General features: G+C 33.9%; 1 protein-coding gene across 5 annotated transcripts in view; it reads right to left on the bottom strand.

The window, feature by feature from the left end:
- TCERG1 (transcription elongation regulator 1) overlaps positions 1–20,121 on the bottom strand; it is a 61,664-nt gene that overhangs the window by 19,957 nt on the left and 21,586 nt on the right. For 3 of the 5 annotated variants that reach the window (XR_005009898.1, XM_036750504.1, XM_036750507.1), the window contains exons 6-13: positions 16,155–16,397; positions 11,251–11,313; positions 9,856–10,056; positions 8,750–8,862; positions 7,436–7,524; positions 2,538–2,698; positions 1,084–1,140; positions 709–775 (exon numbers count right to left, since the gene is read on the bottom strand). Coding sequence is in view for 4 of the 5 variants with exons in the window: in XM_036750504.1 (XP_036606399.1) it covers positions 709–775; positions 1,084–1,140; positions 2,538–2,698; positions 7,436–7,524; positions 8,750–8,862; positions 9,856–10,056; positions 11,251–11,313; positions 16,155–16,397 (994 nt within the window). In the remaining variant the exon portion in view is untranslated. The remainder of the gene's footprint in view (positions 1–708; positions 776–1,083; positions 1,141–2,537; positions 2,699–7,435; positions 7,525–8,749; positions 8,863–9,855; positions 10,057–11,250; positions 11,314–16,154; positions 16,398–20,121) is intronic. The other 2 variants (XM_036750506.1, XM_036750505.1) reach the window with 1 other exon arrangement.

Here is a 20,121-nt window from a genome sequence, read left to right as displayed (position 1 = left end):
GGCAACCCATAGCTATCCTTTCCATCATCTTTCATCTCCTTTCTAAAAAAAAAATATGCAGGCCAAATTTACCCCTTTCCCTAATGACTAGTTCAACCTCTCCATTAGCTGTATTAACTACTGCTTCATGGACAATAATATTCTTTTCCCCTTCTTCCTAAAAGAATACAAGGGGCAAGGTCACATCTAACCCAATCCAGAACAAAAGGCACTGATCAACATAACACTGCTCTCTCTGGTACTTCCCTTAGAGTTTCCAACTCTGACAATCAATACTCTATAGATAGTTTTAAATCTTACTTCAAAAGCCAATAATTGGTGAATTGACATATAAAGGAAAATAATGTTCCATTTAATAAATGTTTGTGGAGTGACTGGGTACAAGCTATTTGGAATGGTTCTCAAGGTAGAAACTTAAATCTGTCAAGTCTCCTAATATCCCCAAAGTTCTAATTAACCAGTTCCTCTATCTTACCCAGCCTCATAAAAAGCATTTAGATAACTAAAACTTGCTTAAATTTTACAAACAGAGGGTGATACACAACTACTTAACAAAAAAATTGTATCATGAGAGAGATCAGTTATCATTCATTTTTATCAACAACTCATTTACTATCCTATCTACTGAAAACTGCATTTCCTTCACATAATTAAATCAATCTTGGGGGGGAAAAACAAATCTTGTAAACTATCTCTGATTTAACTTACTTCCGCTTTTTAGCTTTAATTGGTTCATCTTCATTTGCTTCTTCTATTGATTCTTGCTCTTCTTTAACTGCAAGATAAAATTAGAATAAAGCTTTTTGTAAGGGTATATATAAACAGTCAACAGTCTAAATGTTAATGTACAAAGTTTGCAACACAAAGTCTCCTTTGAAGTCCTATTTGCATTGCGTTACTTAAAAATGCAGGATCAATTCAATCCAGTTGTAGGTGTTTGAAACTCGTTAAAGGATTATTACAAAATCATTCTGCAAACTTTAGGGGACTACATAAATGAAAGTTATTATAATAATAATGCTATTATTGTCATTTTATTTTAATTTACCCTCTTAAACTGCAATTCATATTTGGTTCACTCACTTGCACTCATAGAGAACTGCCACTTTTGGATAGACAGCATGGTCGGAGTCTGGTGCCCTGGCAAAAATATAACAAATATGTCATCTACAAACATAAACACTTCTCACTACTGCTAAAATTAACTGCCAATCCTTTCCATAAAGAATGGTATTATTGTGTCTTTTCTACCTATTCACCCTTCTTCCAAATTATATTTAAAATTAAGTCTAAAATTTTCTTTACCCAAACTTCACCATACAATAAAAACCTTTCCTAATTATGGAGGTGTTGAAGTAGGTGCTTTTTTAAAAATGTGTTGTGGTTTTATTTGAGCTATACGTGTTACTTATCATGCAAAGGATTAACCAAGTGTCCAAAAATCACTTTTTTTAAAATGCACTTTGGTTACAAAGATACTATCGGTTCATTAACTTCAGGCACATAAACACAATCATATCTGAAGGAGGAAAACAAAGGGTTCCAAATATCCTCAGCAATTAGCAAGATGTGCAACAGGAGATACGGAAAGAACTTTGGAATCAGGAAATTACAATAAAATTTCTGTAATAATCCATGAAATTGTTCAACCTTTCTCTACTACATATCCTATAATTGGTTTTGTTTTCGAAACACTGAATAATAATTCCACCAAGCAGCAAGGTCACTCCTTTAGATCAGAATCAAGGATTGACGAAGCACAATGGAGTTCTGATACATAAATTCCTAGATCAATGTAAATCCAGATTATATATATTTTTAAGTGAATGCTGAACAATTTAACAAATATTTTTAAGTACTCATAATTAGATTTTTTTAAATTTCATTTTCTAATAATGCATATAATAGAAAATTTAATGAACTCTTTCAATGAAGCTCCTTTTCCATCTAGGTGCTTTATTTCCCAAAATTTTATCCTCTATTTCATTTACTCTATTCTGGAATAAAAGGACTTGGGAACTTCAGAGACCGGTTTTCTAAACAGGAATTAATATTATGTGCTTAACAGAAATACAATTTTTGGATTACTTTACAATTTTACTCCTAGTCAAAATAAAATAACTCTCAAAACTCTTAAAAAAAAACTTCTAAGATTAATGCTCTAGTCTTAATGATAAATACTGTTTATCAAAGTACAAATATATCTTGGACTAATTCCTGGAAATATTAACTAAGGTAATTATGTTGAAAACAGTAAAGTACTATACCACCAAACCTGGTCTTTATTCCATGGTGGGGGGGGGGGAAGAGGGGGGGAGCTTGGGGGAGCAATCCCCTGCGAGGGAATGTGTGTGTACACAGATATACGTATTTTTCAAATATATCAACTTCACATCAAAGTCAATTCTTTAGCTATTCTAAATGTCCCATTTTCCTTGAAAAAGTGAAGTTTATATTTTAAAAGAATTCATATTCTCTAAAAATATGAGAAATTACTTTTTAAATATTAGAAAATAAACATTTAACTTTGCACTCACTTAGTTTCTTTCCTTCTTCCATTCCTTTCTTGTGAGGGGGTTCCTGAATAATTTTGTCAACATCAGCTCTTCCAATCAGATCATCAGGTCTGTCCCACATAGAGAGACGAGTTGTGGGGTTATAAAAGAAAACTCGTTCATCACCAGTCCAAACAACACACCTAAGAATGAATTAAAAAGTTATATTTTTAGAGACCCTCTGTAGTTAGCTTTTTTAATAACTCTGAAAAAAAAATTTTTTCTAATCTACTTGTTCCTAAACACAAAGAACAAAGCATGGCTTTTTGAGTAAAAGACATGTTCAATGCCTAATGTGAAAATAACTGTGTTATTACCTGAAAAAACCATATGAAGCATTAAAAACTTCAGGATGAAGCATAGTTTAAAGATTATTTAAACATAATCCTTATTAAAATAATCCAGCTTTAGAATGCTGAATTTAAAGCTCTCTCAAAAGTACAGAGTGTCAACATACTACGAAAGACGATTAAATAATCGTGAAATGAGAAATTTAAGAGTGCTGGGGAACAAATAAGTTCATTTATTTTCAAAAAAATCAGCTGCCCAAATGCAACCTGTTATTGAAAAGTCTCTCTCCTTTTCTCTATCTTTGTAAAAATGAAAAGCGACATGAGCAATGCACATTATTATACAAAACATAATATAATACTTGTGCTCTCTGACCATTAAGCATAACAGGCAGTGCACATTAAATATATAAATGATGACTTAGACCCTGCTGAAAACCCACTTTGTGCATGCAATAAGAAATTTAGCCTTATGACTCTTGAGGAACACTTAGAATTTTTTAATTAGAATGTTCTTATTTATAGGAAAGACTATATTCTACTACTTTCATCCAGACACTAAAACATGATTATCTTGTAGATGATAATTTCCCATAAAATCTCTGGCAGTAAATTACATGAAGGCTTAAGCACTATCTTTATAAATAACTATTTGGTAGTTTCATCTTTTTAGAGTAAACCTCACATAAGCTTTTCTAGTTAGTACAAGACTGAGGTTAGTATTTCTTAGTAAAATGTAAATATCATATTATTAAACTACACAGGCATTTCATGAGATTTGCTCAAATGTGCTACTACACCTCTATAGTTCTTCATAATGACAGATATTTCTGTCCAAGGTAGCCCTCTGGTGGCAAATGTGAAGTCAAACATTATCGTGGAACTTACAGAGAAGTACATAAGGATCACAGGGTGAAGATGCCATTCCACTAACAAAGTGTAAAAATGAGTAGAAGGAGAAAGATGCTCCATTTGAAGCTTTTTCATAATAATGTGTGTAAGTGATTTTATTTTTACCACCTGAATTCTTCCTACTATAACATCAAGTCAATCAGCAAATATCTATTAAGCATCTATCATGTGCCAGGCACTGTACATATAAGTACCAATAACAATTCTTAATTACAATGAACTTGTGTTACAATGGGGGAGGAAAAAAGTATGTACAAAAATACATTCAACACAAATGTAATATTGGTAAATACAAATTTGCACAAAGTGTTAAAATAAATATGAGATGGTTTGGACACTAATAGTCAAGAAGAACATGAAAGACTTTATGCAGAAAATGGCACATGAGCTATGTCTTTTTTTTTTTAATACAAAAGTTTCGTTTATTTAGGAATTTCTCAAAGTAGAGCTTTTTGCTTGAAGTTAGAGTAGACAATAAGCTGTAATTAACATAATTATAATAATACTATGGTTTTGCCTAACATAATCTCATTGTCCTTTCTATGCATAGAAATTCATACACATTTAGTTAGCTTTTTCTGTGCCACTGTGCTAAACACTGGGGATACAAAGAAAAGCAAAAAACAGTCCCCACCTGAAAGAAGCCATGAGCTATGTCTTAAAAGCAGGGAGTGTCTCTAACTGAATTAAGGGAGCATATTCCAGTCACAGGGATTGGTAAGGGCACAAAGAGAGAGAGGAGAGAGTGGGCCTTAACTCAGGGACAGAAAGACGACCAGTTTGGCTGAATCAGAGTACAAGAGGAGTAATGTTCAAGGAGATTGAAAAGCAAGGTTGAGGCTACACTGTCAAGGATTTTAAAAGCTAAACAGATAAATTTTATTTTAGAGTTCAGGAAGTCACTGTAGTGACTGTAGTCACTGAGTAGGGGAGTCACATGGTCATATCTGCACTTAGTGAAAATTATTTTCGTAGTAGCATATAGGATATATTTGAATGGTGAAAAACTAGAGCTAAGGAGACCAATGAAGACTGTTGCAATAATCTAGGCCAGAGGCGAGAAGGGCCTGAATTAAGGTGGTAGTTGTGTGCGTAAATGAATGAAGAGACAGGATGGGAGAGATACAGTGGAAGGCAAAATGGGAAACTCTATTAAGGAGAGGAAAAATGAAAGAGTACAGGATAATGCAGAGATTATAAAAGACATTGAAAGGACAGTGGTGCCTTCAACAGAAACAGAGAAGGAAAATAGTAAAATCTATTAGTATTGGTAAGTAGTATTAGTAATCTATTTTTTAAAAAAACTATATCAACTATTCTGATGAGTAAGGCACTACATAAACGATAATCTAGAAAGGCGTACTGTACACAAAGTCACAAAGATCAGAGTTCAAATCCTGCCTCAGATACTTACTAGCTGTGTGACCTCCAGCAAGTCACTAAACAGTTTCCTCCTCTGTAAATTGTGGATAATAATAGCACCTACCTTTATGAGGTTGTTGTGAGAATAACATGAGATAACATATCCATTTTCTAAACCTAAAAGCATTATATAAATGCTAGGTGTTATTAACAAGGGAAAAAAGATTGTGTAATAGCTCTTTATAATAAACTCATATTTACCCCCTCCAAAAAAAAAATCATGTGAAAACTATACTCCCTGATCAAATGAATATATTCTGGTTAACTCAAATCAAACCAACTAGCATTCTACTACATTCCAGGCACTGTGTTAAGTGCTGTGAATACAAAGAAAAGACAAAAAAATTGTCCCTGCCCTGGAAGAACTCACAATCTAACAGGGGTAACAGCAACAAAAAAGAAGATATTGATAAGATAAACTGAAATCAACAGGGGGAAGGCACTAGTAGTAAGGGGGTTCAGGAAAGGTCTCTTGTAAAAGGTGGGATTTTTGTGTTTGTCCTTTGTTCTCGAAGAGGACTATGACATCAGGGAAATGATAACATGACTTGCAGTTGACTTTGATTTGAGGGAGGATGGGCTGTGCAAGGTCACCAGCCTTACTTTCTCCTCCAGAGCCATCTGGATCCAGTGAGTAGATATTCATCGGGATGACTGGAGATGGCCCAGGATGCAATGGGAGACCCTGGCCCTTTTAGGTGAAGGCCTTTTCATGTACTCACTTAAAGTAAGGTAATGCCCATTCAGTGAACAGGCCTCTTTAAGACAGACTCTTTAAGAGTCAAGGGATGGCCCCTTTAATTAGAAAAAAGAAAAAAAATCAAACTGGGAGGGGAAGACCCTCGGTTTCTGTTCTGTAGAGAAAGTTACCATTGGCATTCACTCTAAGCCAGGAGGGCCCAAAATACAGCCATTAAGTGGAGCTTGGGCAGGGACCTATTGTGGTCCAATACTGGCTAGATTTCTCTTTCTTTCTTTGTTTCTTCCTTTCTTTTTTTCTTTCTCTCAGTCTCTCTCCCCCTTTCTCCTTCCCTTCCTCTTTCTTTTTTTCTTTCTTTCGCAAAACCTTAAAAAGTGGGATTTTAGCTGGGACATAAAGGGAGAACCAGACATCATTTATGCAGGCACATACAGAAGACATGATGAAAATGCTTAGTTGGGAGAGAAGTGTGTCACGTACAAGAAACAGTACATATGAAAGGGAGTAAAGAGCAAGAAGATTGGAAAAGTAGGAAGCACGAAAGTGGTAAAGAGTTTTAAAAACTGAAGAGAGGATTTTATATTTGACCACAGAAGCAACTAGGAGCACCTGGAGTAAAGTTGGGGGGGAACACATGGTCAAACCTTTGCTTTAGAAAGATCACAGATGTTTTTGTTATTGTTCAGTCATATCCAACTTTTCATGCCCCATTTAGGGTTTTCTTGGCAAAGATAATGGAATGATTTGCCATTTCCTTCTCCAGCTCAATTTACAGATGAGGAACTGAGGAAAATAGGGTCAAGTGACTTGCCTAGGATCATACAACTAGTATGTGTCTGAGGCCAAATCTGAACTCAGGAAGATGAATCTTCCTGACTTCAGGCCCAGCACTCTATCCACTGTGCCACCTAGTTGCCCAAGATGATATATAACAAACATGGAATACTAATTTTCAAAGAATCAGAATACGACAGAATATTCAACACAAAAATGATACTGAACCTAATATAACTTCTAATTTAACAATTTATCCTTGAATTTTTAAGATTTCCTCCTTTGTGTTTATTTTCAGTTTAGTTATTTGATTTTCTAATTTTTTAAGTGTACAATCAATTTCCTAATCCTCTCTACTTTGAAAGTGCATGTCTTCAGGGATATACTTTTCCTCTGAGGACTCCCTGGAAAAACCTTCATGAGTTTGCTTTCATCTAATTTCTGAAAATTCAGAAGGTAATGTAGAGATTTTGCAGTCTCAGGATGGTCATTTTGAATGACAAAGGTCACTACACACTACTGGGGTGGGGGGGGGAGGTTTGCAGTAGGTAAAGTAGCTCTTTGGATTCTGGAGTTATTAAAATGAACTGAGATTAAAATAATTAGTACAAAATTACCCAAATTATACAAAAACTTCTTCAGAGTTGGAAATATACCTTTCCCAATAAGAAAACAAGTTTCTTAATATGAAAGGACCCAAAAAAATCACCTAATCTTATTAAAAACATGAAAAAGCATAAATAAAAAAGCATTACTCACTGTAGATTAAAATATATACATACCATGGAGTGCCAGGAATGGGTGTAGTCGCTACTGGCTTTGCTTTCTGGGCAGCCTTTTCTTCTTCTGTCATCTCTTCTTCTTTGGGCTCCTATGGAGAAAATATCTCATACTAAGACCTTTTAATACTGTCAGTTCCACTTAATTCATAATATCAGTTTAATAATAATCATACAAACCACAAATGTCTACAAATTTCACCCCAGGGCTATCATTAGAGTGATAAGATACCATGAGGGGAGCTTTAAGTACCTACTTCAATGTTTTGAGGAGAGCTTCTACATTCTTACTCTATCCAGCCTGCCCCAGACTCTCAACCATATTTCGCCTCTGTCATTTTCCTACCCTGCTCTCCAGCCACTGCTGCTACTGCTGGGCATTCTCTGAACTAGAGACCATGCCCTAGAAGAACAAAACTACGGAGCTTTGGAACTCCAGACCAGTAGCCAAGCTGTCTTGGTTGTCTGATATATATCTAGGGGATAACAAACTTCCAATTCTGCTTCAGGGCTGACATGGTCTTGCTTACTGCCACAGATGTCCACCCCTCCACTCTACCTCCCTATTTTGCACCCCTTGTTCTGGGAATAGTAATCAAATCAAGACTATCATTATTCCTAGAAAAAGCATGTCAATCGATTCTACTCAACATCCTTGGTGTCTTTACCAATCAAAAAACCTAGCCTCCATTCCCCTAGAAGTGTTATCTATTCCTTTAAAATGTAATCTCTAAGAGGGCAAGGACTGTATCTCTTTGTATTTGTATTCCCAGCACACAGGACAATGCCCAGAAGGGGCTTAATAGATGCTTTTCTCATTCATTCCCCTAGGGCCAAACTGCCCCCCTCCAAAATAGATGGTCCTGTACCTAAATGAAATTTAACTGAACTGGAATGGTTTTGGTCCAGAAAAGACCAAAGAACCCTCTCAGGCTAAGCTTTTACGTGAAATCTGAAACCACCCTTCCTCACTGGAAGAAAAGTACTTCCAGAGAAAATAGCATTAAACACAAGGTAATAACAGTAGAAAATAATGCAGTGTTTGCCGACTGTGCAAAATACTGTAATTAATTTTAGTAAATTCATTTGGATTAAAAAGAATAATTTTTTAAGAAAAATTTTCCAAATGAAATCCCAACTATAAACTCTAAATATCTTAAAATTTCAGCTCTCAAATTTATAATTATGTTCAACTATATCAAAAGTATTTCATGTCAATTTAAGAAACATTTGTTAAGTACCTACATTTTACAAATCTATATATGGGAAATTATGCAAAATCATTTAACCTCACTCATTTGGTTCATAGTCCTTTACCTCCTTGATCTCTTTTATGGGTTCTTCTTTGGGCTCCTCTTCCTCTGTCTCCATTGGTAGAGGTTCCTCAGGAGGCTCTTTGATTGGCTCTTTGATTTTTTCTTCTAATTTTTCTATAAAAAGATATTCTATTAAAGTTAACCCCTTCGATACAGATATAGTGGAGTTTCCAAAGTGATTAATATCATTCTTGAGTATAAAACTTTACAGCTTAATTAATACTTGGTCAAAGAGGTTTTCCAAGGTAAGTTTTTCATTAAATGAGGAGATATCATCAAATCAGATGGCAAACAGCAGCTAATGATAAAGAATTATTTCTTTTGTGTATATTACTCAATAAATCTGAGGCACTAAGTTCAAGCAGCATAAAATGAACTGATTATTATATACTTGTACTGTTCAAGCATTTTAATTATGTTCAGAATGCTACCATTATAAAAAGATTAAAAGAACACAATGTCTTTCTTAACTATAAAAATAATCTTACCTTCCTTAACATTACTGACTTAATTCTGCTGCAATGATGACTTAAAGATGTTTTATGTAGAAAGGTATAGCATCCCAGTTTTAGTTTTTGACAACGAAGGTACTTAGTACCAATATTTAAGATCTGATTCTCCAGAAATGAATAATACAATCTATACACTGTAGATGGGCATAACTCTCTCAAGCATCATTTATAAAGGCCATTTATTGCAATGAAAGAAATAATGTACAAAGCAGACCCTCTGGCCTACGACACAATGTACTTCCCAGAACCATCCTACACATTCTTTCATTATGAGGACCAGCCCTATATCAAACAAATCTTAAAACAAATTACACCTATTCCTGACAATACATAGTCAATGAGAAAATCATTTCAATGTCCATAAATAAAGCTTTTCCAAATGGAGAAAACTGTGACAAACATGTAGAAGACATGTCAATTTCAAGTTTTTAAAGCAAATCCAAACAAGTGAGTCAATGAAGAAACAATCTCCCTTCAATGTTATGTTTAGAAATTAATCTTAAAAGGGTATAGGATCTCAGAATTTGATATAATACTGAATTTGCTTTACTAAAATAGACTAGGACACCCTGATATGTCATTAAAATTATTATACCTTTTTCCTTTAGTTCTTGGGGTTTTTCCCAGGTTGATTCTAATGTCCTATTATTATAATAATATGTCTTTCCATCTGCTGTTTTGTATTCTGTCCATTCAGAAACTGCTGTTGCTCCAGCTAAGGTAGCAGGTGAAGCAGCAATAGCAACCTGGGGATGTATCATGGGTACAATAGGAGGGGCCATTCCTGGCAATACACCTAAAAGAGAATAATGAAAAAAAAAATAAGGTATCAACTGCAAAGTAAAACAATGAATCTTAAAATGAACTAAATTTTTATTAAACTTGTATTTTATGTAAAAAAATAACAAAGTAGCTGGTGAGACTAAAATCCCACAAAAAGTGTACTATTCTAAAAACGTCTTATGATTTCCTTCCTTGTGTACTGTGTACTAATGCACACAAATCAAAGATTCTGAAATGCAACACAAAAAATTGTCAGAAGTTGAATCTTCTCTCATACTATAATATTTTTTAAAAATTTTTTTCAAATAAGCAAGCAGCTGAAACATTAAATTATAAAGATAACAGTACATAAAAATCATACTGTCAATATAGCCAATATATACTGTCAATAACAATTCTTTAAATTTTGGGGGAAAAAACGAAAAAAGCACTATCAAAAGCATAATTAAATCTCAAACATAATCTTCTAGTTCTAAAAAGGTAATGAAATCATATTTGTTAATGAATGACTGATATTATCAAATCCATCTCATATTATCTAACGGACTAAACTTCAGCCAAGTCAATTACCTTCAACTATCTCTCAAAATTGAGTTTTTAATTTTCATTAATGAGGAAAGCAAATGTGCTCCAGTTTTTTAAAGTCTTGATTTTACTTTTTACAAACTAGATACATGTCCTAAAGAATCAGCAAGTAGATACAAACTAAAAATCTAATTAACATACCTTTATATAAGTCTAAATTTAGTAACATGATAAAATATTTCAGCTAAGCACCTTAATTCACTAACTTAAAAAGGTAAACTTACACTAGACATACAAACAGTCATACATACATACCTACTAGCATGCAAGCACAATCACATCACTTTACACATGAAAATGATTTTTAATTTAACTGAAAAACACACACACACCAAAATTTAAACTAAAATTTAAATGTCATGTATATGGGAATGAAATAGTTCACACTTATTACATAAAGTAATAATTAAAATAATCTGACCTTATTTTGTTTTGGTGAACCAAAAAAAACTAAATCTATTGGGAAAATTAAGTGTTGGCCAAATGTGACATCTGCATTTATACTGCTCATTAGAAATTAAAATATAAAAATCCACTCACTTGGGAAAAAAAATATAAACAACAACATTCACTACCATGCCAACTTACAGACAAAACGAACTAAGATGGTTTTAAGAATTACCGGTCTTGGTGGTAGCGACTGTCTTTACATACGGGCAGCTGACTATTTGCATCATTGCTACACCTGTAAAATGGATAAGCAAGCATGTTGGAAAGCTGCCATTGTATGTCAGCTACCACTGGGATTCAGGATAATAATAATTTACCAGTACAATTTAGAATGCCATTTCCATTGGAAAAGACAAAGACCACAGGAAAGAATTTCTTGTTGCTCTGACATTTCAGGAAGTGGTGCCAAATTATCAATAATACTAACTATAAATTATAGCAACAGTTACCTCTATATTGAACCAGCTATCATAACAACATCAGGAGTCTCAGGGGTTTAAATTCAATATGGGAAGACCTCTTCTTCCATGCATACACATTTAAAATTCTCATATGGGACATTTTCCCATAGGACATCAAAACCCATGCTGCTGTTGCTTAGAAACCGGTGGAAGGCAGATGCAGCATGAAACTGACAATACACTCTTCTGTTTCACTATACTTCTAGGAACCACATGCAATAGCTGATGCATGATACATTCGTGCAGGGTAGAAATAAGGCAAAGAAGAGGGTGAAGAATGAGGGTAGATGGAAATGTCTCAAAGCAAAGCATACTTCTCTAAAAAATGGCACAGAAGACCAGGATGAAGCTCTATTAGTGGCACTATGTAATGGCAATGTTTTTTCTATGGAATTACATGGGCTGGGAATGTTGTGAAGGCAGTATAAAATACTAAGAAAACTGCCACTCCCTCATCCCTTAAGTACTGTGTACACAAACTACATGTAAATAAATAAGCATTTAATTTAACCTGAATTAATGATAGATAGAATATACTATGAAGAAAATTGCACTCAACACAATTTTCAGGTAAATAATTATCTTACTAAACAATTGTTGTGGTAGAAAGGGAGATTAAAGGGAAAGCTGGAAATTCACAAACAAATTATGATCACTTTAATTTAGGCTTCAAGAAGAATCAGAGACAAAGGTAAAAGGAAAGAACTACATTTTGGGAGCAAGAAAAAATAAAAATCATGCTTTTACTCAAATTATCTTTTATCCTTGAAAAAGACAGGAAGAATTAATTCTCCTAACACTCAAGATGAAATTAAACCCCTGGGTTTGTAAGCTAATAAAACACAAATATTAAAATAAAAACTTTAGAATAAAACATAGTTTTATGTTTTATTGATTTTTAAGGTTAAAGAAAGTCTCTAATTTTATTAAACTTTTTAGTGTAAGATTAAAACTAAAAATACTAAATCTGAAACAAGAAACAAGAGCACTCTATTATATCGTACTGATCAAAGTATCTAGGCTTTTTTTAGTTTCAGAGTAAGATTTCGTGTTATTAGGTTTTTAAAAGAATACATTGTAAAAATTCGTTTTGTGAAGGAAGTTATAGCATGTATTTAGATCTAAATCAATATAAACACTGCCATCTGCAGGATGACTGGACCAATTGTTTTAATTTTGTAGGTGAACTCAATAAATTAGAGTAATTTCAGAAGATTATCCTCACTCCAATGAATATATCATTGATTTTTAAATATATGGAGATAATATAAAAATGAGATTTACTAATTTTTAGGATGAGCCCTTATTAAATCAACCAGGCCAACATATTATCTTATTTCATTTTAAAAATAAAGAATATAATAAAAAACTCGGATTTAAAAAATTTTAAATGCTGAACATATAAAAAGACAAAAGCCTGCTTATGTTGGTGGTCACATCCATTTGATGAAAATAACTACACATTTTAATTCAACTATTTTTAAGGGAACAATTGTACAACTTCCCTAAGAATTTGTCTCTTCAAACCATGTTCTTTTAAGAAAAACACATTTTTATTAAGTTATTAGCTTTTAAGCACAGAAATTGCAGTAGGAATTTTGGTAGATTCCACTTCACTTCATGAACTAAAGAATTTTCTGAAACTCTAAATGAGATTTTTCAACTTCTAAAACTGGAAATCCAATTCTATAATCCTATTGCAACTGATAACCCTTATCACTGCTCTTTCTTGTGCCTTTATTTATTACACATTTCCCCTATGACTTCTCTTTTCCCTTATTTTAATCAGTGTCTGTCTCGTTCCTTTACTCATTTACTTTAGAACCACAGGTGCTCTTATTTATAGAAAGGTTTATTACTGCCCTTGCTGTAGGCTTCCTGTTTCTCTTGACCCAGGGTGAGTTCAAGGGTACAGGAAGGAGAAAAGGAAATAAAAATAAGGAACAGATAAATTGAATGAAGAAGGAATAAGAGTGCTATTTCTACACTTCCTCTTTCAACTTCAATGAAGCATTTGCAAAGAATGGATTAACAGAAATGAAAGGAAGTGACAGATTATATGACCCTACTTTCACTATTCTATTAGGCCCTTTTCCCAAAGAATCATAAGACCTTAGAAGATACCTTGGAATTTATTTAATCTATCCTGCCTCTCAATGTAGTAATCTATTCTACAACAATTCTAACAAACTTTGCTTCCAGTGACAGGAGGATCATTACTTCAGAATGCATGCATCTCCAATAATGGAAAGTTCTGATTTCTCTAAATTCTGCCTACCTATAACCTCTCCCTACTGGTCCTAGTTCTTCCCTCTGGAGCAACACGGAATAAATCCCTTACCTCTTTCCCAAGATAACCCTTCAAATGTCTGAATTCAGCTAACACATCCCTTTTATCCTCCACTTTCATTTTCTCCAAGCTAAATATCCCCAACTCCTTCAGCTGTTCAGAACTTCAGCTCCCATCTTATGCTGTTAGAACTAATAAAAGATGAAATAAAAATAGAGGGGTTTTTTCCCCATTTCAGAAAACTCTCCCACTAATTCTTTAATTTTTAAAAGGAAAAGTGGTAGCTTTATAACCAAGTCAAAATCAAACTTAACTGCAAAGAATGACAGATTTTTCCCCCCTCTTCTTGAACATAAAAGAAATTAAGCTTCAAGCAACTTAAGTTTTGGCATTTCCTATTAGTAAAGATACAAAGTCTATTAAGAGTGTGGTATTTGTACTAAAGATGACAACTGAGTTAGGCTGCAATGCAGAATATGTAAAAAGAAAATGGCAAAGGGAAATAAAGCTAGAATGGTAATTTAGCACCATATTATACAGACCCTTGAATGCCAGTTTCAGGAGTCTGGACTTAATCAGTAAGACAACAGGAATCCACAGTTTTGAAGAGTGGCCTTAACTGAACTGAATCAGGCCAGAGATTCACATTCTAAGAGGGCACCTGGAGATAAGGAATCTCCTACTTTCAGGCTGTTCTGGATCGTGAGCTACTGCTGAGCTGCAGCAGATCATCACAGGTAATAAATGTGAACATTGACAAGCACCTAAAAACTAGATGGTTACAGGACAATAATTTTTAAGTGATGCCTGTCATTTTTATCAGCTTTAGCAAACACAGAATCTAAATAAAATTCATTTTATATGTTTAATATGAATGTATACATAAAGCCTATTATCAGATTGCATGCCATCTTGGAGAGAGAGGAATGGGGGAGGGGGGTGGAGAAAATTTAGAATTCAAAATTTTATGGAAGTGAGTGTTGAAAACTAAAAATAAATAAATACAAAGCTGAAAAAACAAATAAAATGCATTTTTTAAATTGGAAAAGAAGAGTAATGCCATTCTTCATGAGTCACAACTTCTAAAACATCAATTATATCAAAGATGAAAATAAGGGCAATTTATATCTTTTACAAGACTTTCAGAACAAGGACTGTTACTAATTGTCTTGATATTCTCATTTTCACATATAGGACTATCTTGTTCTATACTTATACTCATGATCACCTGTTCCAAAATGTTATAACATTACATGAAAAATATGGATTCTTTCAAGCTTTTGGTCTTCATCATTTTGAGTCATATAAAAGAATTAGCTCACAAAAAGCCATTCTTGGTCTCTTCCTGTTAAACAGTGCTATCTGAGAAGAAGTCTCCTTTTTAATTTGATTTTTAAAAAAACCAAAATATTTACATTTAAGGAAGTAGTCAGGCTTGCATCAGATATGTACATACCTGAAAATCATTTCTGAACTACTTCTACATCTTGAATTGAGCATCAACATAAAATGGAATCAACATGGAATTCTAGTAGCAAGATATGATGAAAAGTCACTAGACTGAGTCTGTGCTCTACTACTGGCTACATACCTCATGACAACTTTCTATGGACACCAATTTTCTCATTTATAAAATCAAGGGGACAGGACTAGTTGGTCTCTAAGGGCCAGTTCTAAGATTCTATTACTCTAAATATCCTTGGCAACAGCAAGAGCATCCAAATTAGGAATACCCAGCACTATCCAACTACCTTTAAAGTTCCCTCAAAACTTCTACTCCCCCCCTTCAAGTATTGAAATTCTTATTTAGTATAAAATATTAAACTTTACCTCGATTTCAATTTAAAAGAAGGTCCAAGCCTTTATCTTATAGAAATAGTTTTCTAGAGACTTGTGGAGGTTTTTTGCTTAAATTAAGTGGTTTGCATTCTATTTCGTACTTTAATGTCCATAAAATGTGTAACATCTTTTACTCCATTAATAGACTTGATCCCTTAAAAATAACTGAATTTAAAACACGTAAAATGCAAAAAAGATACCAATTTTTACATTTGAAGCTAAGATTCAAGATAACTACATTTTAAATGTGACTAACTTTAACAATTGGTGTATATATCAAGTGTGAAAATACAAAAACAAAAGATACATTTACCAAAAACTAAAAGAGAAACTACTGCAATCAGCCATGAATCTTTCAAAAAAAACAAAAAGATTTTAAAATGGGTGAGATTCAAGGCAAATTCCATATGCAACAGACACATGAAAACGAACTTGCTGACATATGAAAAACATAGCAAATAAGAAAATTATCAGATGCTGGTTTACCTGGTAGTGGAATAGGCATGCCCGGAAGGGGGACACGAAATGGAGGTACCATTACTGGTGGAAAAGCAGGTATTGCCGCTGTTGGCTGAGGTACTGAATGAGGAACTGCAGGAGGCAATGTCTGGGGGTGTGGCTGGGGAACAGTCTGTACAGGTGTAGCTGTAGGAGCTGGAGTTGAAACGCTAACTGAAGGTGTGGCAACTGAAACAGCAGAACTTGGTGTCTGATCTTGTGTGGTAGGTGCTAATAAAAAATGATACAAAAAACATTTTAAGTCTTCGTAAATCATATTACCAACCATGCTTATAAAGTGTTACTTATAAACACATGAAATACATTAAATTAATATATATACAATGGTCTTATCTAAAACAGACCCACAAATATTTTACACCACTAAAAATAAAAAAAATCTTAACAGATCTAAACCGTCACTTTAAAGTGTTTTTTGTAAAGTCAATGTTAAACATCAAGTTTAACTTTTATTTGATGGAGAAAAAAAAACCACTATCCAATTTTTAACTATTTAATTAGAAGTAAATGTCTTACAGCGAAGTCTAAAAATGAAGGTGGTGGCTTCAAATACAATGTAGGCCAGATGCAGAAAGGAAAAACAAATCCAAGTAACTTAAAGTCACCCAATGATCCAAACAATTTGTCACTATTTGGGCTTTTAAAAAAATTGTATCCAGTTCCTAATAAAGGAAAACTCACTTAAACTTAAGGAATATGAGCAATGTATGACAAACTCACATTGGCTAAAAAAATAGCAACGGGGCTAAATAACTATCTTTCAGGAACCAAGGAATCAAATACTTCAGCACAGACCAAGTCTTAGGACATGGTACCATATTAATATAATTTGAAAACCGCACAAAGAATAAAATCAACTGATATAACATATTACTAGTTCTCAATTATCATTTAGTATTAAGAAGAGTGTCAATACATATGGCAAACATCTTCAAAATATTTTATCTGAGAAACAGCAAAAACGTGACTAGCTATATTATGGGTTTTTTTTAAAAACAGTAATGATTGTCTAATAAAATGAATTACATGGAAATGACATCTATGAAAATTCATCTTTATGACTCCCCCCCCATTTGGGCTGCTTTTAACAAGTGAGAACTATAAAAATGTAATTAATTATTCCCCTCGATTATTTTTTGATGAAAGTCAATTAGCATTATTTTAATTTTTTATGAATTTGCTCAAGATATGAATTGAGTCCATAAAGAACTAGGACAAGACTGGAAGGTTTGTAATGTTCATTTCTACATACTATGCATGGGGCTCACTGAATTATACACTTTAAAATAATTTTGTACCCATGTTTGTATATTATACATCATGAACAAAAATAATAGAGTGGGAACAAAATTTTAATTAAAAAGTTGCCAAAGATTAGTGCTAAATTTCATCCTGGTAAAGATGCATCAGTGGAATTAGTAAGAATACTCGCCCAATCTATTCCCTCAGGTCTGCCTACTCAGGACTTCCTGCATCAGAAATGAAGCCAGTAATCCTTAAAAGAAATAGTCAAAAGAAGGATGTTGGGGAACTAAGAAAAAGTTCTTTACAATCCATACCTCCATAATTCATTTCCTAAAATGATTCACTAAAGCACCAGCCTCTAGGAATGCTATTTACCTGGCCTAAGGACTTCAGGTAATAAAGCAAACAATACTTTAACATCACAACACGGACAACTGTTAAGAAGGTACACCAGATAAAAAGTAGTTGGGAACAGCCTTAAAAGGAAAATGAATGCAACACTACCAGTGCTGAAATGACTAATGGATTTTTTTTTAAAAAGAAAAAAAAGATTTGCACTAAAGACTTAAGATTTTTTATCTCAAATCCGAAATTATGCCTCCCACTGAACAGAAGAGAATTATCTTAGTAAAGGCACAGTAAATATTATTAAGAAAAACAAAACAGTTTTGAAATGAAGGATAAAATTTTTGGGAAAATATTAATACATGGTATACTCAAAAGACAGGCAGTATGCTGTAATAAATAGAGTCAGTCTCAGAACAAGAAAGATCTGTGTTCAGGTTTGACCTCTAAAGTACTAGCTATATTGACTCTGGGTAAATCACTTAAATTCTCAGGGCTCCAGACCCAAGGTGTCAATCACTGGGGGAAGGGAGGGGAGAAACCAGTTGAAATGCAAAGGGGAAGTGTTGGGTTTTTTAATACATAAAGGGTAAAAATACAATAGAATATAAATAATGTTGACATATGGTTTTTGAAGTCAATATGTCACCTACCTCCACTCCTCATCCTGTTATTATTTGAGTCTGACACCACTGATCTAGACCAACTCTCAAACAGTGTAAGTTACAAGTTATAAGTTGTAAGTCTGCTGACATGCATTGGCAGAAGGTTACCACACAAATGAAATCAAAGATCTAGTCCCTATCCCTATTAATACATAATTAAAGAATAACTAGGGCACCTAAGCAGCTTAAAGTTCAGGGCTTGGAGTCAGGAAGACTCATCTTCCTGAGTTCAAATCTGTCCTCAGACACCTATTCGCTGTGTGACCCTGGGCAAGTCACTTAATCCTGTTTGCCTGAGTTCTTCACCTGTAAAATGATCTGGAGAAGGAAATGGCAAACCACTCCAGTATCTTTGCCAAGAAAACTCCAAGTGGGGTCAAGAAGAGATGGATACAACTTAAATGAATAACAAAAAAGAACACCTAGACTTACTGAGAGGCAATTCAGCTCTAGGGATGTTAAGTAGGGGATAGCTGGAAGTATCGTGGTCAATCTTCTCACTTAAAGCAGTAACATCACCTTTTATTTGTGTAGTGCTTTACAGTTTTCAAAGCTCTTTCACTTATCATCATATATGACCCTAACCTCATAAGGTTGGCAGAAGAGTTACAAAAACTAGCCAATAAGAGTTTCTTTTGCCCCTCTTATTCCCATCCTCCCATTTCTATTACAGCTTTTCATGTGAAAAGACTCAATGGAAATCTTTACAAGGACAAATGAGTTCTATAAGGATGCAATTTTTGTGTCATAAAAAGGCAAACTCAATATATTAGAAGTACTGGGACTAGTACAGGACCAGGTGGTGTCTGGCAACTCCACTGCCCAAAGGTAGTTCTGAATCACAATTCCAGGGCAAAGAGGAGCACTTGTGGCTGCAGGGAACATGGGGCCTTTCCTGGTTAAAGACCAGAGTATAGACCAAGAAAGCAATGATCACACCTCTCCCTGGATCACACCACCTTGGAAGCATCAAAAACTTGCAGAACTAGTTTGCAAAATACCATCATGAAAAAGCCTGAAGCTTAAGACAGTGTCTTCCCACTCCCAGGTGAGCAGAGCCCAACTTTATAATAAGGTTCAAAGTCAAGAAATGGGCTGGAAAAATAAGTAATAAAAAAAGAATGTGACCATAAAAAAGACACTATGGTGACAAGGAAGAAGAAGACATAAGCTCAGAAGAGAACACAAAAACAGCCACTTGCAATGCCTCAAAGAAAAAGTAATGCAAATTGGACACAAGCCCAACAAGAATTACTAGAAGAGATAAAAAACTATTTTAAAACTAGAATGACTGGTAGAGGAAAAACTGAGGAAAGAAATGAGAGTGATGCAAGCAAATCACACAAAGAGAATTAACAGCTTGGAAAAAGAGACAAAAATACTGAAGAAAATAACACCTTAAAAAACAAAACTCACCTAATGGTAAAAGTACAAAAATTCACTGAATAAAAAGAACTCCTTAAAAAGTAGAAAGGGCCAAATGGAATAAAAGGAACAAATGCTCACTAAAGAAAACAATTCCTCAAAAATCAGAATTGAACAAGTGGAAGCTAATGATGAGACATCAAGAAAAAATAAAACAAAGTCAAAAGCATGAAAAAATAGAAGATGTGAAATCTCTCACTGGAAAAACAATTGACCTGGAAAATGGATTAAGGAGAAATAATTTAACAATTTTT

The sequence above is a fragment of the Trichosurus vulpecula genome, chromosome 3, assembly GCF_011100635.1.
Source record: "Trichosurus vulpecula isolate mTriVul1 chromosome 3, mTriVul1.pri, whole genome shotgun sequence".
In the NCBI taxonomy this organism is placed as follows: domain Eukaryota; kingdom Metazoa; phylum Chordata; class Mammalia; order Diprotodontia; family Phalangeridae; genus Trichosurus; species Trichosurus vulpecula.
This window is presented reverse-complemented; position numbering and strand designations above follow the sequence as displayed.